The sequence below is a fragment of the Scyliorhinus torazame genome, chromosome 13 (genome assembly GCF_047496885.1).
Source record: "Scyliorhinus torazame isolate Kashiwa2021f chromosome 13, sScyTor2.1, whole genome shotgun sequence".
NCBI classification, from domain to species: domain Eukaryota; kingdom Metazoa; phylum Chordata; class Chondrichthyes; order Carcharhiniformes; family Scyliorhinidae; genus Scyliorhinus; species Scyliorhinus torazame.
Window position 1 is genome coordinate 129,441,110 of NC_092719.1, and position 27,679 is coordinate 129,468,788.

The 27,679-nt window shown below is 45.7% G+C and overlaps 1 protein-coding gene across 5 annotated transcripts in view; it reads right to left on the minus strand.

Annotated features, from left to right (window-relative positions):
* Positions 1-27,679, minus strand: part of itpr1b (inositol 1,4,5-trisphosphate receptor, type 1b) — a 731,378-nt gene that overhangs the window by 484,023 nt on the left and 219,676 nt on the right. For all 5 annotated transcript variants that reach the window (XM_072472138.1, XM_072472140.1, XM_072472139.1 and 2 more), the window contains exons 7-11: positions 26,875-26,973; positions 21,205-21,288; positions 20,043-20,189; positions 14,766-14,870; positions 14,642-14,686 (exon numbers count right to left, since the gene is read on the minus strand). In XM_072472138.1, coding sequence (XP_072328239.1) covers positions 14,642-14,686; positions 14,766-14,870; positions 20,043-20,189; positions 21,205-21,288; positions 26,875-26,973 — 480 coding nt within the window. The remainder of the gene's footprint in view (positions 1-14,641; positions 14,687-14,765; positions 14,871-20,042; positions 20,190-21,204; positions 21,289-26,874; positions 26,974-27,679) is intronic.

Sequence of the window (27,679 nt, forward strand, 5' to 3'; positions counted from 1 at the left end):
TTTTCTCTGGTTGGAGATGGTCATCACCTGATGATTGTGGATGGCATGAATGTTACTTGCCACTTATTAATTCAAGCCGGAATTTTGTCCACTTCTTGCTGCATTTGGATATGGACTGCTTCCATCCCTAATTGCATAGAAACCTTTTGGAGATTTACAATAACTGAGGGACAAGAACGGTGTAAACAGAGAAGACTTATCCAATCAAGAAAGACAGGAATCGGGTCACTTTAAGGAATAATTACTCCTTCAGACTATTACAATAATCAAAATAAATTTCTACGTTCTGCAAAGTTATTTTACAATATAGATCTGAAGAAGCAAAAAACAAGGCGTGTGAAAAATCGACTGGAAATTGAAATATAAATATGAACGCCTATATTCTGCAGGGAAGCTTTTGGGTGTGTCAATGGTAAATATCAAATTTTACTCCACAATAAAACTGAGGGACAAAATTATGAGAAATAAAACAAACATTAATTGCCATTTTTTTCTGTAGTTCTGATAAAATTGAAGCCCCCTCAATTTTATTACTGAATACTTGCTCCTCCAAACTATTACCCAGCTCCAATGGAAGACCACTAACTGCAACATGGGAAACGGACATCAAGATTTATCACTGAGGTAACTGAAGCAATTGCAGTTTCAACCAAACCATGGGGAGATGGGGAGGGGCAGAGGGGGAAGCAGGTTAGGGTCTTGATTTTGTATGAGGAATGAAAGAATTCAAGAGGTCAGAGAGCCAAAGCAGCTTAGACACTTCAAAATAGATACAGGTTACGTCATCCAATAATCCTCGATTCCTGGGAAGGGCATTAGACCCAAGGAGGAAAAAAATTTCAAAACATCAAAGATCAGAAAATTGAAAATGAATTCTCAACAGCATATTTACACATTCATAGAATCATGGAATTTACAGTGCAGAAGGAGGCCATTCGACCCATCATGTCTGCACCGACCCTTGGAAAGGGCACCCCACTTAAGCCCACACAACCACCCTATCCCCATAACCCCACCCGGACACGAAGGGCAATTTCGCATGGCCGATCCACCCAACCTGCACATCTTTGGATTATGGGAGGAAACTGGAGCACCTGGCGGGAACCCACGCAGACACGGAGAGAACGTGCAGACTCCGCACAGACAGTAACCTAAGCCGGGAATCAAACCTGGGACCCTGGAGCTGTGAAGCAACTGTGCTAACCACTGTGCTACCATGCCGCCCATTCACATGATAAACAGATAAATACACCTCTTAGCAAAATCCTTACGTGGGGGAACATATAAATTCACTAGTGCAGGTGCAATTTAAATCAAAAGTAATTTATTGCATAAGCTTTAAAGATAGGTGTATGGAGTACGTTACAAAGCAAGGACATGCTGAATGTGTAGTATGATGTGCTGTTTTAGTCCACTCACGCGAAGAAACACTTACAAATAAATCACGGGCAGGATGTTTCAAATGACGGGGTTCCCTGCGGCACCACCCAAGAGTCAACAGGGAATGCATCCCTACTGATACCAGCTGCCCCACAGCCATTTGATCCTTAGCGGGGCATTATTTGGCTAAGCCTTAGAGAGCTGCCAGTCATTCCAATTTGCTGGCAGCTCTGTCATCCCAACAGCACCAAGTTCAGGCAGTGTTCATTGCTGGGACATCAGTCAGTCCCCAATACTAATGGAGGCTGGACATCAGCTAAGTTCAGGTTGACAAGTGAGCCTGGCAGGAAGGCCCAAGCAAGGGATAGGTGGGGGTGGGCGGGCCTTCACAACACCCCCCCCCCCCACACCTCCCCACCTTTGACCTCCCCCAGTGAAAGCTCCAAGAATACCGACCTGGTTTAGGCCTTCCTTGCTGTGATTAAAATGTCAGTGGAGCTGGGGTGAGGCTTTTAAATGGCTTTTAATTCGCCATTTAAAGGCCTCAATAGACCCAAGGACAGACTTGGCTGCTTAATGTCTTCACCACTGGATGTCCGGTGGCGGCCATGGTGTGAGTGGTCGCACATTTGGTGACTCCCGCTCATGGCTGTTCTTTCAGACCTTGACCCTGGTTAATGGGTGGATGTGAGGAGACAAAAAGGTACAGGAGAGTGAGGAAGAGATTGATCCACTGGTGTATAGAGCTGAGGGCCAGAAGTAGTCACAAAAGAGGGGATCAAAGTCCAAGCTCTGGTGGGTTCCTGCGACGCACTTGGAGATGGCGAAGGGTCAGGGAGTGGCCTGCCAGCTCAATGATCAATAGAGCAGCTGGTGAGCTTCCCGAACAAGACATTCACCCAGCAAAGAAAAGAGAATCTGGAGGACCTTGCCTGGGTGGTGGATTCAATTAAGGCGGTGATCGACCGCGTGGCGACGAAGCTGGAGGCCCAGGGTCTGGAGATCCAGAAGATGGAGGAGGTGGTGGGGGAAACATGATGAGCAGTTCGCCTCAATGGCAGCAGAGATGGGGCTGATGTGAGATCAGAGGAGGCTCCAGGAGAAAGTAGAGGACCGGTCACGCAGGTAGAATATCAGGATTGTGGGCCTGTTGGAGGGGAGTGAAGGAGCCGACGCTGGCGCGTATGTGGGGAGGATAGCCAGTTTTCCTGGCGTGAAAGGCCACAGTTTTTACGATGGCGTGGGGACTTAGTCCCTGAAACAGAGAATCCAGCCCCTATATATATGTTTTCTTTAAAAGAAGCTTCTCAACTTACCCAAGCTGCTACCTTCAGTGATTTGTGTACATAAAAGCCCAGAGGTCTTTGTTTCCAGTCCTTTAAAATTGGACTAAAAAATATTTTTTTCTGAGATTAAAGGATATATAGTTACAATGAGGGCCTTGTCATGATATGCAGACATGCAGATAATGATATACCGACAGGCACAGACAGGCATCTAATGAACACAGAGAACAGGACATGACCAATGAGCAGGCAGGACACTCAGGGGTGGTATCTCACTATAAAAGGCACGAGGCACTCACACTCCACCTCTTTCCACTGATGAACATCTACGGAGTGAGTCAGGGTGTATTGTACAGTATCACACCTCCAGCATGTGGCTAAGAGCTAGTCTGGTTCAGTCAGACAGATTAACCACACTTAAGTTAGCAGAGAGTCGAACTCATAGAGAACTACTGGTTCAATAAATCAGATTGAACTAACTTCAAGGTCTGGAGTATCTTTTGGTTAAAATTGCATCCAGTTGCAGCCTGCGTTATCCCAGAGTGCATAACACATCAGGCCTGGGAAAACAACGATAGTTCCTACTATAGATATTGATTAAGGAGAGAATCCAAACAAAGTGTTCAACAAATAGTGAAACAAAATGATAGATTTTTAGGATTAGTACTGGAACCATGAAATGCTGGAAAAGCCAGAAGAAATCATTTCAATTCAGTTATTCAAATATGGACTATGCATGACTTCTAAAGGTGAGTCAACCAAGCATTTAATGAATTCAGGCAAAACTTCAAAAATATTAAAGGCTTTGAAGGACAAGCGTGCAGTGGGATCAGAGTCCATAGCTTGAATGCAAGTTAGAACAGCGATGAGATGCATACAGACCCTTTTAACGGTACAGCCATTTAAAATTTAAAATTCCAGCTTCCAAACTTGGTCCAAAATTGTGTTTATAAATCAATCCTGACCTTATATATTTCAGGAGGAGAAAAAAAAAAAGAATGAAGAATGAAGATTACACTTCTCCATGAATTGGAGGAAGAGAGAGAGGTCCATATTTACGGAGTATGAATATCTCTTGGGGTTTGCTCAATTGCCTTGGGTGTTAAGGGAAAGCTCTTCAGGAAATTAGCCTTCTTTGCAACTATCTGCACTCCGATTTCTACCCATCCAATTTCATCATTTATCCTCAAAAATATTATCCTGAAGAGTCACACCAAACAATTCCAAGAAGCAGCTGCTCTAGATTGTTCACTCAAGGGGGTGATCGCATGATGGACTAATCAGAATTTAAATGCTGCTTCCCAATAATAAGGAAGACCCAACTCCAATATTATTGAAGACACCTAGTACTTTGTTCAAAGTTAGTATTTAAATGTACAGTCATCTGGAAGATCAGTCTTACACATAAACCAGGAATGCCAAGGTCAATAATGCCACCATTCTGCATGTGCCAAATGTCAATTTATTTCAGTTCAATAAGTTCCCGATTTAATCCATGGCTTTTATTTCGACTTTTACGAGGGCAGTCATATGATGGGCTAATGATATCTTGGTTAAGGACTGGCTTGATTAGATATGCATTTGACATGGCAACAGACAAACAGTATCTATTTTGTTCGATATTATATCATATCTGATAACTGCAAGCTTCTCTTAAACATCCAGCACAGCAATAATAATTTATTCAAGTCATTGGCATCTGAAATGACAAACAAAAAATGTTGAAAATGCTTAGCAGCCAACCAGCCATTTTGGAGAGAAAAACAAAGTTAATAGGTGCAATTTCTCGGGCGAACTGGCCACGGGCAAAAATCCCATTATAGCCACTAAATCTCACGAGGGGGCCCAAACTGGGTTTGCGCTGGCAACATCTTGGTTTTAGAAAGGAAGTGGGCTGAAGAATTAACATGATTCATAACCCCCTTTTTAAGTGACATATATGCCAGCTCGAGACATGTTCCACGAAACAGTCTGAATTTGGTCTCTGCAGCATAAAGGAGACTGCATTAGAACATAGAACATTACAGCACAGTACAGGCCCTTCGGCCCTCGATGTTGCGCCGACTTGTGAAACCACTCTAAAGCCCATCTACACTATTCCCTTATCGTCCATATGTCTATCAAATGACCATTTGAATGCCCTTAGTGTTGGCGAATCCACTACTGTTGCAGGCAGGGCATTCCACACCCTTACTACTCTGAGTAAAGAACCTACCTCTGACATCTGTCCTATATCTATCTCCCCTCAATTTAAAGCTATGTCCCCTCGTGCTAGACATCACCATCTGAGGAAGAAAGCTCTCACTGCCCACCCTATCCAATCCTCTGATCATCTTGTATGCCACAATTAAGTCACCTCTTAACCTTCTTCTCGCTAACGAAAACAGCCTCAAGTCCCTCCGGCTTTCCTCAGAAGATCTTCCCTCCATACCAGGCAACATTCTGGTAAATCTCCTCTGCACCCTTTCCAATGCTTCCACATCCTTCCTATAAAGAGGCGACCAGAATTGCACGCAATACTCCAAATGCATTGGGAGCAGGAAATGCTGTACAGTAAATTGTAAGAACAATAAACGCTGTTTCACCGAGAAAGTGTTTTTGGAGCCTTGGACAATGGGGAGGGAAGAGGCAAAAGGACAGACGTTGCATTTCATCCGCTTCCTGGGAAGTTTCCAATAGAAGGTGAGAAATGTTGGCTGTGGCAGACGAGTAGACCAAGGTATCATGTAGGGAATGGCCCCTTTGGAATGCTGAGGTGGATGGGAGGGGTACAAAATGTTTGTTGATTTCCTCATGCTGTAGGTGCCAGAAATGACAGAGGGTGATCGGTTGAATGTGGAAGCTGGTTCATTTATTCTTGCTATTAATTAGCTATTTAAATTATAAGCAATTTCTACAAGAACAGAACGTGGTAGCTTTTAAGAACACATTAGCGCTTACGAAGGGAGAGGTAGGCAGCCAAAATCAAATCATACTCAATATTCAGCTTGGTAAACATTGCAAAGTCATATACTCAAATGCCTTGCTTGATTATGCATAGAGTGGAACTTGCCAGGACACATTGAATGAGAAAGATTGCTTCTACCTTGAGATACGAGGGCCAGTGCCCATAAATATGTCATCCCACAGTGTTAACGTAAGTTGCAAGAGGAAATAAAATGAGTTCCGAGTCAAAGGAGCTATTCGCAGGAAAGCAAACACTTGGTTCAAAGAACTTGTATTTAAGGAGGACAGCAAAACAAATGAATGAGGGCAAGCGGCCAAGGTGTTTAAGAGGGAATCGGAGGGCATGGGCTTGGGCAACTTGAGGCCCAGTAACCAACGATGAGCTGAATCGAGAGTGAATAAGGATCTCAGAATTGGAGGAATAAAAAGTTCAGGAGGGGACAGGATTATAGGGCTACATGAGGTTACAGAAGTAGGAAGGAATGAAAACTTGAAGGATTTCACATTTGAAGCTTTGGGGAAGTGGACGTCCAAGTAAGTGAGAAAAGGCAAGAATGTTGGGCAAGTAAGACTTGGCACAGTATACAATACAAGGAGTAGGTCATTACTTTCTCGACTGAAAGTGGATTTTCAAGAATTATTATCTATGTTTTTTACTATTCATGTAGGGGATTTGGGCATCGCTGGTTAGGACAGCATTTATTGCCCACCCCTAGTTGCCCTTCAGAAGGTGGTGGTGAGTTGCCTTCTTGAACCGTTGCAGTCCTTGAGGTGTGGGAATACCCACTGTGCTGTTAGGGAGGGAGTTCCAGGATTTTAACCCAGCAACATTGAAGGAACGGCGATATATTTCCAAGTCAGGGTGGTCAGTGACTTGGAGGGGAACCTCCAGGTGGTGGGGTTCTCGGGAATCTGCTGCTCTTGTCCTTGTAGATGGTAGTGGTCGTGGGTTTGGAAAGTACTGTCTGAGGAACCTTGCTGAGTTACTGCAGTGCATCTTGTAGATGGTACACATGGCTGCCACTGTTAGTCAGTGTTGGAGGGTTTGGATGTTTGTGGAAGGGAAAGCAATCAAGCGAGCTGCTTTGTCCTGTATGGCATTGAGCTTCTTTAAGTGTTTTGGAGCTGCACTCGTCCAGGTAAGTGGAGAGTATTCCATTACATCCTGGCTTGTGCCTTGCAGATGGTGGACAGGCTTTGGGGGTTCAGGAGGCGAGTTACTCGCCGCAAGATTCCTAGCCTTTGACCTGTCCTGGTAGCCACAGGATTAACATGGCTATTTCAGTTCAGTTTCTGATCAATGATAATCCCCAGGATGTTGATGGTGGGGGATTCAGCGATGGCAATGCCATTGAATGTAATGGGGGCGGTGGTTAGATCCTCTCTTGTAGGAGATGGTCAGTGTCTGGCACTTGTGGCGCAAATGTAACTCACCACTTGTTAGCCCAAGCCTGGATGTTGTCCAGGTCTTGCTGCACTTGGACATGGACTGCTTCATTATCTGAGGAATCACGAATGGTGCTGAACATTGTGCAGTCATCTGCAAACATCCCCACTTCTGGCCTTATGATGGAAGGGAGGTCATTGATGAAGCAGCTGAAATGTTTAGGCCTAGGACACTACCCTGAAGAACTCCTGCATGATGTCCTGGAGCTGAGCGACCTCCAATCACCTAAGGCTCTTCGATGCCATACTCCGTCAATTGCTGCCTTAATGTCAAGGGCAGTCACTCTCACCTCTGGCATTCAGCTCTTTTGTCCATGTTTGAACCAAGGCTGTAATATTAATACACCTGCACTAATTATTTTAAATATAGTTCAGGTTGCTTGTTAGCCTCTACTCACCAATGCCCATACTGGATGAAATAAAAAAGTTCAGGAACCCAGGAAGTAAATGTGGGAACATTCCTTTCTTGACAGTGGACACCCTTCCTGTTATGTATGTGGGTTATTGGAGTTGTGGGCAAAGTCTCTTTACGAACAGAGTCATGTGACATCGGCTACTTTGATGTCTTTTGGGAGTCTAGTGCCAAACCTTGTACAGAGAAGACCTATTCAAAAAACTCGGTTGATCTTGCATTAAACCCACATACTTCAGCAATCTATTTCTTTTGTACCATATGTCTAAAGATACAACCCTTCCCTTCAGAGATTGGGCAAGCGTTTGGTGTTAGGAGCAGCGAATCTCCAACTGTAATTCCAAATGGCATAGGCAAGCATTTTAAATTCCAGGGAATTTTTCAATTTCTGGATTTCATCTCATCCAGTTGTTTAACTTATAGACACAGAATTGTCATCCTGGTGTTAAATAGGCAGGATTATGAAGTGCAGGTTAGAAACATTACAGCCACACAACCCATTCACAAGCATTAGGCAGCCAGGAAAATGCTCCGTCAGCGAGATAGAAAGGAAGAGGACTGAGGGAAATACAACAGTACAAATACTCCCCCTGCTGCTGGATTGGCATATTTCATTGCAAGTGAAATCAGGTTTTGTTGAACGTAAAAACTGCATCAGTGTCTCCCTGGTATAGTAGCCAGGAGGCTGGGGAAGGGGGGGGGAAAAAAAGGACAGAATTTGATTATGACCTACTGACTCCTGCTAGCAAATGTGTGCGTGCATGCAAGGACATTGAGGGCTGATAGGATTTTCTTCAACTGCAAAGCTTTCCATGATTTGACAACAACATAAAATGAAAGCTGCAAAAGTGAAGAAGCAGTCAGTAAACTTCAAACGCCCAACAAAATACAAGGCAAAATTCACCTGTGGGTTCCACACCCAAACATCCAGTAGTGTCAGCCGCCCCATTACATTCAGGCACCACAAATCTACCATGGTCGATAAATGGAATATTAGCTTTAGACTCCAGCTATTCAGTGGCTTTACCCATCAATACATCTATTATGAAGAGATATTAAACTTCCTTTGCCTCTTCTCCAAGCTGTACTTGGAGCAGAGAATAAGAAAAATGAGGTTGGTTAGAACTGGTGGGGAGAAAGAGAAGTTTGAATTGGGAGTAGGCCATTGGCCCTTTGAGCCTGCTCCGTTATTCAATAAGATCATGGCTGATTGGATTGTGGCCTTAACTCCACTGTCCTTCCTGCCTCTACACCCTGTTGATTTAGTTACAGAACATATGCAGAGTTACATATATTGGCCTCCCACATAACATTCTTCAGTCAGATGTACTTCCAGCAGAAATAATAGATGTTCAAGGGCACAGCAGTATGCTAAAAGAAAACAGCAATGCAAGTTCCGTGACTGATCTGAATGTCTAATCAGGCTAGAAAATGAAGTCTGAATCATTTGTGGCCATTGTCGGTACGTTCTTTGACAGTCGATGACCTTCATTTAATGAGATTAAACTCCTTAGAGTTAACATTTAACAAATGCATCATACCCCGCATTATTGTACACAGAATTAGTCATTCAGGCCATGCTTGCACTATCCCCAGTTGTAAGTACAATCACATGCTGACAAATAGCAACCACGTTTCATCCATCATTTTACTCTTCATTCAGATCTACAGCAGTGGTTTCACTTGAAGAGTATTTCCTTGGCTGTGGAAGCACTATGGATTAGCCGGAGGTTGTGAAAGTTGCTATGTAGATGTAAGTTCTTCCTTGTTATTTCCCAAAGTGTTATAATTTTGAAAAGCAATCTCCGAAGTAGCTCATTTCCAAACAGCCTTTTTCCTATTGACAATCATGTGTGGCCTTTCATTTGTGAAAGTGAAGATCTCTTCCAGGAAACTACATTCTGGGTTTATTGTACATAGGTAATTTGAGACATGACACGTGAAGTGTAGCGTGCTTGACAACAGTAGGTCACTTTGGATCTATGGTTCTTAACTTACAACCCTAGTTGAGGGTGGGGTTGGATTCCTCATGTATAGGTCTATTGTGGACTAATTAATGGATATATTTAGTTATCGCCTCCATCATTGCATCATGTGGCTACCAAGATGGTAAAACGAGAGGGATCCAGCAATTCCAATGCTCTTATTGTGAAACCGAATGAGGAAAGCCAGATTCTGTTCCCGTGCAGACTATCCTTTTTGAAGGTAAACATGAAATAAATTGAGAATCTTGTAATTCCGGGCCACAATGATCAGACTTTGAACTCTGTTTGCTGTTTATGATAAGAATTCATTGGAAATTTTATAATCAGCTTGAAAACTAATTTCTCCATCTTATAAAGAACAAAGAAAATACAGCACAGGAACAGGCCCTTCGGCCCTCCCAGCCTGCGCCGATCCAGATCCTTTATCTAAACCTGTCGCCTATTTTCCAAGGATCTACATCCCTCTGTTCCCCGCCCGTTCATATCTGTCTAGATGCATCTTAAATGACGTTTTCGTGCCCGCCTCTACCACCTCCGCTGGCAAAGCGTTCCAGGCACCCACCACCCTCGGTGTAAAAAATTTTCCACGCGCATCTCCCTTAGACTTTCCCCCTCTCACCTTGAAATCGTGACCCCTTGTAATTCACACCCCAACTCTTGGAAAGAGCTTGTTGCTATCCACCCTGTCCATACCTCTCATAATTTTGTAGACCTCAATCAGGTCCCCCCTCAACCTCCGTCTTTCCAATGAAAACAATCCTAATCTACTCAACCTTTCTTCACAGCTAGCACCCTCCATACCAGGCAACATCCTGGTGAATCTCCTCTGCACCCTCTCTAAAGCATCCACATCCTTCTGGTAATGTGGCGACCAGAACTGCACGCAGTATTCCAAATGTGGCCTAACCAAAGTCCAATACAACTGTAACATGACCTGCCGACTCTTGTACTCAATGCCCCGTCCGATGAAGGCAAGCATGCTGTATGCCTTCTTGACCACTCTATCGTTGCCACCTTCAGGGTACAATGGACCTGAACTCCCAGATCTCTCTGTACATCAATTTTCCCCAGGACTCTTGCATTGACCGTACAATCCGCTCTTGAATTAGATCTTCCAAAATGCATCACCTCGCATTTGCCTGGATTGAACTCCATCTGCCATTTCTCTGCCCAACTCTCCAATCTATCTATATTTTGCTGTATTCTCTGACAGTCCTCCTCACTATCTGCAATTCCACCAATCTTAGTATCATCTGCAAACTTGCTAATCAGACCACCTATACCATCGTCCAGATCATTTACGTATATCACAAACAACAGTGGTCCGAGCACAGATCCTTGTGGAACACCACTAGTCACCTTTCTCCAGTTTGAGGCACTCCCTTCCACCACTACTCGCTGTCTCCTGTTGCCCAGCCAGTTCTTTATCCATCTAGCTAGTACACCCTGAACCCCATAGGACTTCACTTTTTCCATCAACCTGCCATGGGAAACTTTATCAAACGCCTTACTAAAGTCCATGTATATGACATCTACAGCCCATCCCTCATCAATTAACGTTGTCACTTCCTCAAAGAATTCTATTAGGTTTGTAAGACATGACCTTCCCTGCACAAAACCATGCTGCCGATCACTGATAAGTCTATTTTCTTCCAAATGTGAATAGATCCTATCCCTCAGTATCTTCTCCAACAGTCTGCCTACCACTGACGTCAAGCTCACAGGTCTATAATTCCCTGGATTATCCCTGCTACCCTTCTTAAACAAAGGGACAACATTAGCAATTCTCCAGTCCTCCGGGACGTCACCCGTGCTCAAGGATGCTGCAGAGATTCAGGAAAGGGTGATTTCGGGTGTATGGGTTGGAGAAGGCAAAGTTTCGGTGATTTACCAGGAGCTGAAGGAAGAGGAGGAGGCCTCAGTGTAGGAGTTAAAGGGCAAGTGGGAGGAGGAGCTTGGGGAGGAGATAGATGAGGGTCTGTGGGCTGATGCCCTGAGTAGGGTTAATTCTTCCTCCTCTTGCGCCAGGCTCAGCCTAATACAGTTCAAAGTTACTCACAGAGCGCATAAGACAGGGGCGAGGTTGAGTAGGTTCTTTGGGGTGGAAGACAGATGTAGGAGGTGCTCGGGAAGCCCGGCAAATCACGTCCATATGTTCTGGTCGTGCCCGGCACTGGATGGGTTTTGCGAGGACTATGTCCAAGGTGGTGAAAGCCCGGGTCAAGCCGAGCTGGGGGTTGGCATTATTTGGGGTAACGGACGAGCCGGGAGTGCAGGAGGCGAAAGAGGCCGGTATTCTGGCCTTTGCGTCCCTGGTAGCCTGGCGGAGGATTTTGCTATTGTGGAAAGATGCGAAGCCCCCTAGTGTGGAATTTTGGATCAATGACATGGCAGGGTTCATCAAGCTGGAGAGGATAAAGTTTGCCTTGCGAAGGTCTGTGTAGGAGTTCCTCAGGCGGTGGCAACCGTTCCTAGACTATCTCACGGAGCGTTAGGAGGTGGTCAGCAGCAGCAGCCCAGTGCTGGGGTTCTCTTGGAGGGGTGTTTGGTTGGATGGGGGGGGGGGGGGTTCCCCTATTGGTGTTTTTAAATGTCATATGGGGGGTTATTGTATATGGGGGAAAATCCAATGTATAATTTTTAAATAATTTTTGATTGTTGTGTTCTTGTTTCTTTTTTTTTGTTGGGGGGGGGGGGGGGGGTGTTGTCGAAAATCTGTTGAAAAATTTGAATAAATATTTTTTTTTTTTTTTAAAAAAGGATGCTGCAAAGATATCGGTTAAGGCCCCAGCTATTTCATCCCTCGCTTCCCTCAGTAACCTGGGATAGATCCCATCCGGACCTGGGGACTTGTCCACCTTAATGCCTTTTAGAATACCCAAAACTTCCCCCCTTCCTTATGCCGACTTGACCTAGAGTATTTAAACATCTATCCCTTGCCTCAACATCCGTCATGTCCTTGTCCTTGGTGAATACCGATGCAAAGTACTCATTAAGAATCTCACCTATTTCCTCTGACTCCACGCACAAATTCCCTCTTTTGTCTTTGAGTGGGCCAATCCTTTCTCTAGTGACCCACTTGCACCTTATATACGAATAAAAGGCTTTGGGATTTTCCTTAACCCTGTTTGCCAAAGATATTTCATGACCCCTTTTAGCCCTCTTTATTGCGCATTTGAGATTTGTCCTACTTTCCCGATATTCCTCCAAAGCTTCATCAGGTTTAATTCACCTCGGTCTCATGTATGCTTCCTTTTTCATCTTAGTTAGTCTCACAATTCCACCCGTCATCCATGGTTCCCTAATCTTGCCATTTCTAACCCTCATTTTCACATGGACATGTCTGTCCTGCACTCCAATCAACCTTTCCTTAAAAGACTCCCACATTTCAAATGTGGAATTATCCTTAAACAGCTGCTCCCAATCCACATTCCCTAGCTCCTGCCGAATTTCGTTTTACTTAGCCTTTCCCCAATTTAGCACTCTTCCTTTAGGACCACTCATCTTTGTCCATGAGTATTCTAAAACTTACGGAATTGTGATCGCTATTCCCAAAGTAATCACCGACTGAAACTTCAACCACCTGGCCGGGATCATTCCCCAATACCAGGTTCAGTATGGCCCCTTCCCGAGTTGGACTATTTACATACTGCTCTAAAAAACTCTCCTGGATGCTCCTTACAAATTCTGCTCCATCTACGCCTCCAACACTACATGAGTCCCATTCAATGTTGGGGAAGTCAAAATCTCCCATCACCACCACCCTATTGCTCCTACATTTTTCTATAATCTGGCTACATATTTGTACCTCTACTTCACGCTCGCTTTTGGGAGGCCTATAGTAAAGTCCCAACAATGTTAATGCACCCTTCCTATTTCTTAGCTCTACCCATATTGCCTCAGTGCTCGAATCCTCCATCGTGCCCTCCTTAATCACAGCTGTGATATCATCTCTGACCAGTAATGCAACTCCTCCACCCCTTTTACCTCCCTCTCTATCCCTCCTGAAGCATCTATACCCTGGGATATTTAGTTGCCAGTCTTGCCCTTCCCTCAACCAAGTCTCAGTAATACCAATATCATATTCCTAGGTACTAATCCAAGCCCCAAGTTCATCTGCCTTACCTGCTACACTTCTCACATTGAAACAAATGCACCTCAGACCACCTGTCCCTTTGCGTTCATCAACTCTTCCCTATTTCCTCTTCCCCTTAGCACATTGAGTTTATTATCTAGTACCTTACTGGCTTTAGTTGCTGCCTCTTTACTGATCTCTAACTTCCTAATCTGGTTCCCATCCCCCTGCCACATTAGTTTAAAACCTCCCCAACGGTGTTAGCAAAAGCACCCCCTAGGACATTGGTTCCAGTCCTGCCCAGGTGTAGACCATCTGATTTGTAATGGTCCCACTGCCCCCAGAACCAGTTCCAATGTCCCAAAAATCTGAACCCCCTCCCTCCTGCACCATCTCTCAAGCCACGTATTCATTCTGACTATTCTTGATTTTCTACTCTGACTGTCTCGTGAAACTGGTAGCAATCCTGAGATTGCTACCTTTGAGGTCCTACTTTTTAAACTCATCTCCCAACTCCCTAAATTCTGATTGTAGGATCTCATCCCGTTTTTTTACCTATATCGTTGGTGCCTATATGTACCACGACAACTGTTCACCCTCCCCCTTCAGTATGTCCTGCAGCCGATCCGAGACATCCCTGACCCGTGCACCCAGGAGGCAACATACCATTCGGGAGTCTCGTTTTCAACCACAGAAACACCTGTCTACTCCCCTTACGATTGAATCCCCTATGACGATAGCCCCGCCAGTCTGTTTCCCACCCTTCTGTGCACAGAGCCAGCCACGGTGCCATGAACCTGGCTACTACTGCCTTCCCCTGGTGAGTCATCTCCCCCAACAGTGTCCAAAACGGTATACCCGTTTTGGAGGGAGATGACCGCAGGGGACACCTGCACTGCCTTCCTGCTCTTTCTCTGTCTTTTGGTCACCCATTCCCTGTCCCACTCATCAATCCTAATCTGCGGTTATAAGAGGTATAAGTGGGGCAATCAAGTGTACTACACAAACAACTAAGTTGTTAACTTTAGATAGTTCCGGCCCCACCACTCAAAGAACTGCAGCACTAGAAAGCGCTAAACCTTTGCCACTTCAGTATGTGAAGATCACTTACCGATGATCGGGATTCTTGACAATCTTCTTGGTAGTCTGGGATGGCCTGGAAAAAAAGAAGACGGAGCATCAGATGCTGCAAAAAGATATACAAAGGAAAGAGCAAAATGAAAAAAACCACTCACATCGCCAACCTCAGCAGCCAAGTAGTTTCCAGTGGCCAAGTGCTTGAACCGGAAGAGGCTATTCCAGTGTCCAGCACCCCCACGACATGGGTCATGTTGAACTACCTGCAATACAACAAAGACACATAGGATTCTATTACAAAGAAATTGCAGACAGTTAAGACCAGGTTCGCAGTTCCATTTGGTTGCAATTGTCTTTGTATTTTTAAAGTGCTTCCTTGGCAGGCAACAACCTTAGATTATGAAAGGTGGCAAATTAATGCAAATTCTTTCTGAAATACTTAATTATTTTAAAAAATGTTTTTACTTGAACAAAATTTTCATTATAACAAAAATAACCCCAGTACAACACAACCATTCCAACCCAGTTTTATACAACACAACCCTCCCATTGATTCTGTATACTACTCCCGCTGTCTCAGGAAGGCAGACAGCATTGTCAGAGACCATGCCACCCAGGCTTTGCCCTCTTCAGACCCTTCCATCAGGCAGAAGATACAGAAGTCTGAAGACCCGCACATCCAGACATAGGAACAGCTTCTTCCCCACAGCTGCTAGACGCAACGACTCTCCCTCAGACTGATATATTCCCTGTAAGAAGACTAATCACAACGCCCTATGCTGCTCTTGCTCATATATTTGCTTCATTTGGCCCTTGTTCCACAACGTAGCCAATCACTGTTTGTCGATATATTATTTGTCAATGCACTCTGTCAATTATTCTTTTTGTCTACTATGTATGTACTGTGTACGTTCCCTTGGCTGTTCACTGTACTTCGGTACATGTGACAATTCAATCAATCAATCAAATCAAATCAAATCAGGACCAGAACATTTCCGTGTAGTTCGCCGGCCCCGTAGAACTCCTGTCCTCCACCCCCGATAAGAAGCCACTCACACGCGGCCTGGTCACCACCTTGAACTATATGAGACTTAACCTTGCACACGAGGAGGTGAAGTTGACCTTATGAGGGGCTGGTTTAGCACAGTGAGCTAATCAGCTAGCTTGTAAAGCAGAACAAGGCCAGCAGCGCATGTTCAATTCCTGTACCAGCCTTCCCGAACAGGTGCTGGAATGTGGCGACTAGGGGCTTTTCACAGTAACTTTATTTGAAGCCTACTTGTGACAATAAGTGATTTTTATTTCATTTCATTTCATTACATGAGTGCCTCACACCCCATCCCGCCATCAAAACCCAAACCGAGTTTGTCCTCCCACTGCCTCTTTACTTCTTCCAGTAATGCCTGCTCCGTTGACAACATCCGCCTATCACTCCCCAAGCCCATCCAAGGACAGGGCCCTATCCATGATACCCTACCCAGTGAGGGGAAATGGAGGGAGCTCCTTACATTTGTATCTGAATACATTCCCTCTCGGGTGCTAGAACATCTCTAAAATCTCAACTAGACCAGCAAACTTATACTCCAGAAACACATACTTGAACCTCTCCAACCCCCCTCTCCCATGCCTTGAACGTTAAAACCAAATCAGGCAGCACAAACCTATGGTTTCTTCAAATCGGCACCAAATGACAGAGCCTAATTTAAAATGCTGCCCAAATTGATTACAAATCCTCAAAGAGGCTATTAATTACCACTGAGACTTGACAAAAAGTTTGCTGGAGAGAACGGGAGTGGAGCAGTAGGAACGGCCCTCAGACTCGATCCCAAGCATGAAGCCTCCTCCATCCATCCCCATTGAGAGTCTGGATCCTGAAACCGTTCCCGCACCTTTTCAATATTTGACGGCCAATAATAACAGCCAAATAGGTCGTGCCAACTCTCTCTTCCCCCCCCCCCCCCCCCCCCATTGTCTATCCTTTGCAGAAATGCCCTACAAAGTCATGGGGTCTTACCCACCCAAACAAAAGGTATTAACTTGTGACCCTACAAAGAAAGCCTTAGAAAGAAACACTGGGAGACAATGGAACAGAAACAAAAACCTTAGAGAATATTCACCTTCATCGTCTGTACTCTTCCATCAAGGGGAGCGGTATGGTGACACAGTGGTTAGCACTGCTGCCTCACAGTGCCAGGGACCGGGGTTCACTTCCGGCCTCGGGTGTCTGTCTGTGTGAAGTTTGCACTATCTCCCCATGTTTGCGTGGGTTTCCTCGAGTGCTCCAGTTTCCTCCCACAGACCAAAGATGTGCAAGTTAGGTGGATTGGCTATGGTAAATTGACCCTTAGTGCCCAGGGATGTGTAGGTTAGGTTAAGGGGTTATAGGAACAGGGTGGGGAAGTGGGCTTGGGTGGAGTGCTCTTTCTGAGGGCTGGTGCAGACTCAATGGGTAGAATTGCCTCATTCTGTACTGTAGGGATTCTATATAAAAAAAGGTCAGAGGATAGGCATCCCACCTCTTCAAATCAGCCTTCACCCCATCCACCAGACTGGCCAAGTTAAGCTTTTGGAGTAAGGCCCAATCATGGGCCACCCGAATTCTCAGATAGCGGAAACTAGTCCTGGCCGGACAAAATGGTAGCCTCCCCAGATCATTTCCCTCCCCGGGGCTCATCGGAAAAGGAAAAAAATCACTCTTGCCCAGGTTTAGCTCATACCTTAAAAAGGAGCCAAACTCCCTGAGCACCTCCATTATCTCCCCCACATTGGAGAGTGGGCCCGTGATGTATAACAACATACAAGGCCACCCTATGTTCCCTCCCTCCATGCTCTATCCTGGTCCAACTGGTAGACTACTTCAGCGCAATGGCGAGCGGCTCAATCGCTAAGGCAAACAACAGAGGTAATGGGCACCGATGCCTTCTACCCCTATTCAGTTGAAAGTACCCCAAGCTCAGAACATTAGTATGAACACTCGCCGTGGGCCCTACACAAAGCTTAATCCAAGATATTAATTTTAGCCCAAAGCCAAACCATCCCCAAATCTCGAAGAGGCACCCCCACTCAACCCTGTTGAACGTTTTTTCCGTGTCCATTGAAATAATCACCTCTGGCTGGTCACTGAGGGGGGCAACAACACCACATTCAACGATTTCCTAATATTGGCTGACAACTGCCGGCCCTTAACAAATCCTGTCTGCTCCTCCGGAATCACCCCTGACAGGCAGGGCACCAAACGAGTTGCCAACACCTTAGCATCAGCGTTAACAGAGAAATAGTTTGGTATGACCCAAACTCCATGGGATCCTTGTCCTTGTTCAAAATCAAGAAAATCGATGTCTGTGCCAGCATGGCCACAATAACCCCCAGGGCAGGGAATCATTGAACTTATCCCACAGAAGTGGAACCAACTGACCAGCAAACAGTTTATAAAATTCGATAGGGAACCCATCCGGACTCGGTGCTCTGTCCGCCTGCATTAACCGAATACAATTCATGATCTCCTCCTCCTCCTCCAGTGCCTCCAGCTCCTGCTTTCTCTCCCGTACCGCCTCCTGGAAGGTCAACCTATCCAAACTTTGAAACATTTCGAACCCTCCTACAGAGGCTCAGACTTAGCTAGCCCACGGTAAAAGGCCTCAAACACCTCATTAACCTTCTCTCGCTCAGAAAACAATCCACCACCCGAGTCCCTATCCTGAACTACTTCCCAGGAGGCAGCCTGCCACCTCAGCTGGTGAACTAACAGGCGGTTGGCCTTCTCCCCATACTCAGAACGTCCCCCTCGAGTGCGCAGTTGGTTCACTGCCTTCCCTATTGACAACAGCTCGAAATCCATCTGAAAATTCTCTCTCTCTGCCAAAAGGTCTGGTGTTGGGGCAGTCGTGTATTGGTAGCCCACCTCAAGGATGGAATCCACCAGCCTCAGCCTTTCCACCTGCCCCCCTCCAACCCCAGTGAGTAGAGACCTACCCACCACAAAGAAATAAACCCGGGAGTAAACCTTATGAACTTGGGGAAAAAAAAGAAAACTCAATCGTTTGAATCCCTAAATCACCACAGGTCTGCCCTCCCCCACCTGTTCCATGAAAACGATTTACTCCTCTGCCACCTCCGATGTAATGAAGGACTTGGGGCTCGACCCATCGTCCAAGACACTTGAAGTTTCTTCTCCTTTGTCACGTTGGAGTTTTAAAAAAGGAGTAAAAGATATTCAACAGTCCCTCTGCGCCACCAGTGTCTGCAGAAGGATTTACAGACTGAGATAATTTGGAGTGAGAGGGTTGGCCTTTTTTTCTCTCGCATTTTTTTCAACATCATATGTTTGCGCCCATTAACCAAGCTATTTTAAACAGCGAAGTAATCAAAAATGGCACTTCACAATTCACCGTGAGCTTAAAATGTGTCGAAACGTCACAAAATTAGATTTGTCAGACTATCAGAGCAGTTGTTTCATCCAAGCCTGCAGCAGCGTTAATCCACTATGTGTTAATGGGATCCAAGTAAACTGGTGAAGCCGAAACCAAGACACCGAGCTTTTCTTTCTTTAGACAGTTTATGGACGTGTTCATTCACTCAGCTGTCCTGCCACTCAACCCAGTGCCTCAGCTATCCCCTATTGTAATAAACAAAATTTAAACTGGGGGGGGGGGGGGAAATAGCCTCTTTTGGGGCACGAAGACAATTAATTCACACCACATTCTGCTCTTGACAATCTTTGGTGATAATAACAATATAATTGACATGACATTAACAAACCTTAACAATGCAGTTGACAAGACATTAACACCATGCAGGCGTAACTGGATCCTGACCCCTTCCCTGTAGATAACGTCACACAATGGTTGTAAACCCAACCTGTAGCGATACTTGTTGGAAATCAGTGAACGAAACATCGAATGACAAGTCAATTCGAAAAGCAGTGGCAATTCCGATGTACATGTGGATGAAACTTCCAAATTGATGTTTGACAGGATGCTCAATACATTTATTTTAAACAGCGGCTCTGGAAACAAGGTTATAGGAAAGCCCTGTCCAACTGCAACAATGTACATTATAACAATTCAAATACAAGTTATTGGCTGTGAAGCACTCAAGAACAGCAAGGATGACAACCATGCTATAAAAATGATAGCTCTTGCTGTTTCTTTGGTGGGTCAACATTTGTTTCTACACTGCTGCACAGATCGATCCAAAGAGGCCAGTAACTATGAACCAGAAAATCTGGATCCTTCAGCTCAAGCTTAGCAATCCTATTGCTAGGATATGGGAGATGGATTTTTTCTTGTAAATATATTCAGCTGGTTCACAGATACACAAATCCTACTGAAACAATCATCAGCACAAGGCAACTTTCAATCCCATGAGGCCATAGTTCAGATCCAAATACCACTTCCTAAACGACAGCTTTAGTTCTAGTACAAGAACGGACATACCTCAACCTCCCACAAGGCTTTGGAGCTGGTCGCTGACGTAGCAGACTGCCGGCCAGTGGTTCGGAGAAATACATACTGCTTTTTCCGATATTCATCGCAGGTCAGAAACTTTTCCTGTTCTGCATGAAACAGTCTCACCACATCACCCTTGGAAAGAAAAAAAAAATATTACCATTAATATTTTGCTAGATAGTTCCCTTAGGTTTTGCATAGAAGACTGGGATAAGATAGTCCTCACCATAGGTGGTATCCTTTCCGGGACTCACCAGACAGCAAAGCGTGCGAATCCACTAGCCGTTGTGATACTGAGTCTTAAGGGCGAGGGATACCTAGATTAGTGGCTCAGCCATGGCTCCAATGGGTAGTCGGAGAGGAGTTCAAATATCACTCAAGAAACATGAACACAAAATCTAGACAGATGTTTCAGTGAAGTTCTAAGAGGAAGTTGCACTGTGAATGTGCCATCTCATAGAATGAGATGTTAAACTAAGCCCCTGTCTGCGTTCCCAGATAGACATAAAGAACCCAAGGCAGCATTTCCAAAGAGAAAACAAAGAGTAGGGCATCCCTCAGTAACATCACCATTGCTGCATGCAAATTGCTAACATATTCTCACGTTACACAGTGATTAACCTTGACAAGTACTTCCATACGACTTCGGAACAGTAGACCATGGACCCCTTCTGCTTATGGCCTCAACTGCACTTTCTGCCTACTGCCGCTACCTCTCAGCTCCCCTGTTCGTCAAGAATCTATCATTCTATCTATCGAAAAAATATGTACTGCCCAGCCTCTACCAGTCTTTGGGGAAGAAAACTCCAATAGGCACTATAACCAACATTAGTGGCCAGCTGCAGGACAAAAACAAATAATAATCCATCAGTGCTCCTGCTCATCCACTTAAAAACCACTACTGGAAAGAGAGCTTGAATGGTTAGGAAGGATCAGACCTGGCTGAAATGGCACTGCGCCAAAACAATTTATCAAACGGCATAGTCAGGGGCAACATATTGAGCAGCATTCTGAACAATTGCTACTACCTGGAGGGCGGAACACCAAAAGGGGAAAAAAACCAGCCAGTCTTCAACCTTTTTGAAAATGTGCAACATTAATGCATTTTGATCAACTGAAAAAACGTTGCAAATACTGAAAATTAACTCACCCCTTTCAAAATATCTTCCTTATTATCACTCCATTTCATGAAAAGAACAATTTTCCAACTAGTGTTGCAATTCACAGAATTAACCTGGAACAAATGGCACATTAAAAAGTCTTGATTATAGAAACACATTAAAATGGGTTTTGTCATAACATCAAAAAAATGAAATAAAAAAGCCCATTTTGAAATGACACAGAAAAGCCACTATTGGCCAACATACAAGTCTTTGTCTTTGACAAAAGTGATATTAGTGCAGCATTGAACACTCCAAGGGTTTTGGAATTTTAAACATTAATGTTCAATAAGAGTCACAGGAATGGGCAGCACAGTGGCACAATGGTTAGCATTGTTGCCTCACGGCACCAGGGACCCGAGTTCAATTCCAGCTTCGGGTGTCGGTCTGCATAGAGTCTGCACGTTCTCCCTGTGTCTGCATGGGTTTCCTCCGGGTACTCCGGTTTCTTCCCACAGTTCAAAGATGGGCAGGATAGGTGGATTGGTCATGCTAAATTGCCCGTAGTGTACAAAAGGTTAGGTGGGGTTATGGGGTTGCAGGAATAGGGTGGGGGAGTGGGCCTTGGTAGGGTGCTCGTTCGAGGGGGTCGGTGTAGACTCGATGGGCCGAACGGCCTCCTTCTGCACTGTAGGGATTCTATGAATAGAGGACACGTCATTATTTCTCCAAATAGGCCGCAGCGATGCCTTTTAAATTGTCAGAGAATTTGGCCATGATGGAAAAGTGGGCTGTCAAAGAAATAAAAGGTGATTTTTGTGCGGTTCTCCTAAATTCCTGCCACAACCGGTGAAAACCACAAAGAAACGGCACAAATTTGTTCCTGATGAAACTCTGACAATCAGGAGAACTTCCATGGAGGTTACTAGTGACAAATTATGTGCAGTACAGTTGGTAAAATGTCAGCATCAGCTTTGTAAGACTAGGGCAGCGCAGTGGTTAGCACTGCTCCCTCACAGCACCGAGGACCCGAGTTCAATCCCCCCACAACCCAAAAGAGATGCAGGGTAGGTGGATTGGCCACGCTAAATTGGAAAATAAAATTTTTTAAAACGTTTGTAAGACTAAACGACATCTCTGAAAATAGAATGCTTCACAATGTCTCAAAACCTCCCTCACTATTAACTCTTTATGTTTGTCTCTCAATGAGAACAGAAGGAAACAACAACAGACTCGATTGGCTATTGCATGGCTAGGCATATGCTTTCATTCAATAATGTTCCATGGAAGGCAAGTTCGTTAAGCGACACATGAATTTTGTTATCCCCCGCGACGAACAGCTCCTCAAACACGGTGAACTCCCCTGCTGAGCCCCTTAACTCATACTTTATCTTCTCTAACTGCAGGAATTCGTACAGGTCACCCAACCATGCTGCTACCCCCGGTGGCGATGCCGACCGCCACTCCAGCAAAACCCGTCGCCGTGCTATCAGAGAGACGAAGGCCAAGACATCGACCTTCCTCCTCTCCATGAGTTCTGGCTTCTCTGAAACCCCAAGTATCGCCACTAAAGGGTCCGGGTCCACTCCCTCCTACACTATGCTGGCTCGGACCGCGAACACTCCCTCACAGAATCTTCCCAATTCGCTGACCCCCGCCTACACCTCTCACACTCATCTGCTACCCCCTGAAAGAACCCACTCATTCTCGCCTGAGTCATATGCACCCTGTGCACCACCTTGAACTGTATCAGGCTCATCCTTGCACAAGAGGTCCCATTTACCCTTCGCAGTGCCTCAATCCATACTCCCCAATTGATCTCCATTCCCAACTCCGCTTTCTATTTCTCCTTGATCTTCACCACCCGCTCGACTCCCTGCTCCCCCAGTCACTTATATATAACCCCAATTCTTCCCTCCCCTTCCACAACCAGAAACAGCAGTCGCTCAAGTAGGCTGTATCCCAGCAATCTAGGGAACCACTTCCAGATCTTTCGTGCAAAGTCCCTAACCTGTAGATACCTGAACCCCTCAGCAGCTCTACCCTCTCCCTTAGCTCCTCCAGACTGGCGAACCCGTCCTCCAAATACAAATTCCTCACCTTGACCAGCCCCACTTCCCTCCACCTCCTGTATACACTATCCCCCCCGGCTCAAACCCATGATTCTCGCACAGCGACGTTAGCACCGACATCCCTTCCACCCCAAAATGCCTCCTCACCTGATTCCATATCTCCATCGTGGACTGCACCACTGGGCCCCCTGAATACCTATTTGGAGCAATTGGCAATGCTCCCGTCACCATAGCCCTCAAACTAGACCCCTTACAAGATTCCTCCTCCATCCGAACCCACTCTACCCCTTCTCCTTCCCACCACTGCCGCACCTTGTCCACATTCGCCACCCAATAATAATGAAGCAAGTTTGGCAACGCCAACCCCCCTGCTGCCTCTGCCTCTGCAGCAGGGTCCTCCCCACACTCGGCACCTTCCCCGCCCATACAAAGTCAGAGATGATTTGTGTCCACTTTCCAAAAAAAGGCCTTTGGTATAAAGATTGGGAAAGCCTGAAAAATAAACAAGAACCTCGACAGAATATTCATTTGCACCACTTGGACCCTCCCCGCCAACGTCAAGTGCAGTGTATCCCACCACTTACGATCCTCCCTGGCCTCCTCCACCAGCTTCGTTAAGTTCCACTTATGAAGCCCCGTCCATTCCCCAAGTACCTAAACCTATCCCTCGCTACCGTAAATGGCATCCCCCCTAAATTAGCCCACTGTGCCAGCCCATTCACCGGGAATACCTCGCTTTTCCCGACATTCGGCCTGTATCCTGAGAACCCTCCAAACCTCCCCAACAGGCCAATAATCCTTCCCATACTCTCCAACGGATCCGAAACATGGTTTAGCACACTGGGCTAAATAGCTGGCTTTTAAAGCAGACCAAGGCAGGCCAGCAGCACGGTTCAATTCCCGTACCAGCCTCCCCGAACAGGCGCCGGAATGTGGCGACTAGGGGCTTTTCACAGTAACTTCATTTGAAGCCTACTTGTGACAATAAGCGATTTTCATTTAATTTTCATTCAACATACAGCAGGAGGTCATCGGCATAGACCGACACCCGATGCTCCCTCTGTCCCCTCATTATCCATTGCCACTCTGCCGACCCCCCGAGAGCCATCGCCAACGGCTCTATGGCCAGCGCAAACAGCAGCGGCGACAGCGGGCACCCCTTTTTTGGGCATTAGTGAGATTACTGCCTGCTTCATCGTCTCCGGCAACTCCCCCTTCTCCAGTGCTTCATTAAATGCCCCCAACAGATGTGGTTCCAGGTCCGCTGCAAATTCCTTATAGAATTCTGCCGGGTACCCATCCGGCCCAGGGGCATTCCCCGACTTCATACCCCTGATACTATCTAGCACCTCCCTCAGCCCCAGTTGCTCCTTCAATGCCTGCCTCTTTGATTCCTCCACCTGGGGAAATTCCAGCTCGTCCAGAAACCATCCCATGTCCCCCTCCTCTCCTCCTGGGTCTGCCTCATAAAGTCCCTGGTAATACTCTCTAAATGCCTCATTTATCTTCCCTGGCTCTGACATCATATCCCCAGCCCGGATCTTCAATATTTCCCTGGACGCAGCCTGCCTCTGCAGCTGGTGCGCCAGCATGCGGCTCGCCTTCTCCCCATACCCTTATTGCACCCCTCTTGCCCTACGCAGTTGCCCTACCGCCCTCCCTATTGTCAGCCTGTCAAATTGCCCCTGCAACTTTTTCCTCCTCGCCAATCCCTCCACGGTGGGCACCCTCGAATATTCCCCGTCCACCTCCACTATCTCACTCACTAGGAGGTCATGTTCCACCCTCCTTTCCTTATTCGCACGAACCGTAAATGAGATTATTTCTCCCCGGACTACTGCCTTCAGTGCTTCCCAAAAAATGCCTGCCGACACCACCCCATTCTGATTGAACTCCACATAATCCCAAATCGCCAACCGCACCTTATAACAAAAACGTCCATCCGCCAACAACCCCGAGTCAAACCTCCACCCCGGCCTCTGTTCCCGTCCCGTACTGAACAGAATATCCAGCCAGTGGGGTGCATGGTCCGAGATAACTATCCTCGTATACTCTGCCCCTTCACCCCAACCAAAATCTTCCAACTCACTACAAAGTAATCAATCTTCGAATACACCTTTGCGACGTGTGAAAAGAAGCAATACTCCCTTCCCCCTGGGTTCTGAAAGCGCCATGGATCCACCATAACCATCCTCTCCATAAACCCCCCCAGCTCCCTTGCCATTCGCACCCTACCCATCGACCTGGGGCTCGATCTAACCACCCTCGGCTCCAGGACACAGTTAAAATCTCCTCCATTGATCAACTGGTACGTGGCCAATCCGGAATTGCTGCCAGCAAACACCTCATAAAACTCACATCATCCCAATTTGGGGCATGCACATTTACCAACACTACCGGTGTCCCTTCCAATACCCCACTCACAATCACATATCTCCCACCTGGATCCCTCACCTCCTTCGCACTCACAATCCCCATTTCTTCACTCATTAAATTCGCCACACCCCTCGATTTCGAATCAAACTCCAAGTGAAAAACCTGCCCAACCCACCCCTTCCTTAACCTAACCTGGTCCTTCACATGGAGGTGTATCTCCTGCAAAAAGACAATCCCTGCTTTCAAGCTCCGGAGGTGCGCGAACACCCGCGACCTTTTAACCGGCTCATTCAGTAAGCAGCACATGAATATCTTCCAATGCGAACTGTATTTTGATTATATGGCATCAATTGCAAAAGCTCAAACAAAAATATCAATGTATTAAAACTGCAGCGGGTGCAGATGCCATATCATCAAGCTCCATTAATCACTCGTCTCAGTTCATTTCACTCCACCCAAGCCATCCACATGCAATGATTGCGAACATGGAGATACATGTCCTGGACATGGTCACATCATGGGTCAGTTCATTTACTAAAGTGCAACCAGTGACAGAATTTGCGGTCAGCAACACTGTCTAATGTAAAAACACCCTGAACTGCCCCATTAGTGTCTGCTGGTTCATTTCGTAGCCCTCTTATGTGTTGTAACCAATGGCCTCTGTATCCTCGTCAGGTGATTACATGGTGACATCAGAGGCATTTGGGAGATTTTCCGTCGGTTTCATCCGAGACCGTGAGCAAGCAACACCTCTGCAATAAACTGATAACTGGTTAACCTACTGCGTGGCAACCTGGTTATTCTTTCTTTATACTGTGAGTAAAAGTAAAACCTGTGAGCATAACTTTTTTTTTTAAATAAAGGAAAACCAGTGAGAACATAACACCCTTTTAATGTTGGAGTCAGAGGTTGGAGGGTTTAAGTCTAATCCAGGGCTTGAGCAGGGAAGTTCAGCCGACATTTGAATGCAGTATTGATAGTCTGGTACAGAGTTGCCTTTCTTTGAATCATACATAAAATCATCCTCTCGTTCTGATGATAAGTGGAGACTAAACATCATGCGAAGAACAACCCAGGAATACATTCCTCCCTCATCCTGCACCAGTTCAAATATGAACGGTTCATTTACCTCCTGACTACTTGGTGCATCTTGCTAGGTACAAAATGCCTACCACATTTGCATTAGTAACAGCCTTGGAAAAATAAAAATCTGTAAGCCAAGCATTTTGTCATGTAATAAACCACTGCATAAGAAGAAAATTATTTTCTGACCTCTTTACATCCAGGATTGTCGACCAATTCACAGTTGCTGGCATGAAGCGGCTGACCGGCATTGACCGGGTTTAACACCACCTTGTCACCGATCACAACCTGAAGGAGAAAAGACCATTTAAGGCAATGAATACATGTTTATCTCATGCCCTAGAGCACTGAAGTTATTAAATAATAGAAAGCTTAAATCAGGCTCTTCAGACACACAACTAGGTCACCATATCGAAAAGAGATAACCGATTTACATGTTGCTGTTGAATCTCAAGTCTGATTTATATTTTAATTGGCCAATTTTCTACTCTCCTCCCCAGTGTGGTGAAAATACAGTTCCCAAAGAGTTTGCTGCCCTCTGTCACCCTATCCACTTGGCCATTATTCATAGTGAGGTGTTAGTTTGTTGGCAGGCTATTGGACTTTGGGAACATGGCAACTAAACAAGATCTTCTCCTGTCCCAAGGGTGCATACTCCTCTGATATGGGCTACTAACATCAATCAGAAATGAGAACTCCTTTTAGAAAAAGCACCAAGGTTAAGTGTAGCACACTAATCACTATAGTGCCCAGAGAGCCATCAGGGACTTTGAGTAGTCCATTGGGGTTGGGAGGGAAAAGCAAGCAGAGGATCTCATGACTGGTTGAAATATAATTCATAGGTTCCACATACACGACAGCAAATAAGGCGGACATTTGACCAGTTCTGCCATTCAGCGCAATCTTTTGTATAAACTTAAATAGTTCTCATCTTCAGCTCCAACTCACTCCTGAAGTATTCATGGAATCAGCTTCCACCATGCTTTTAGATATA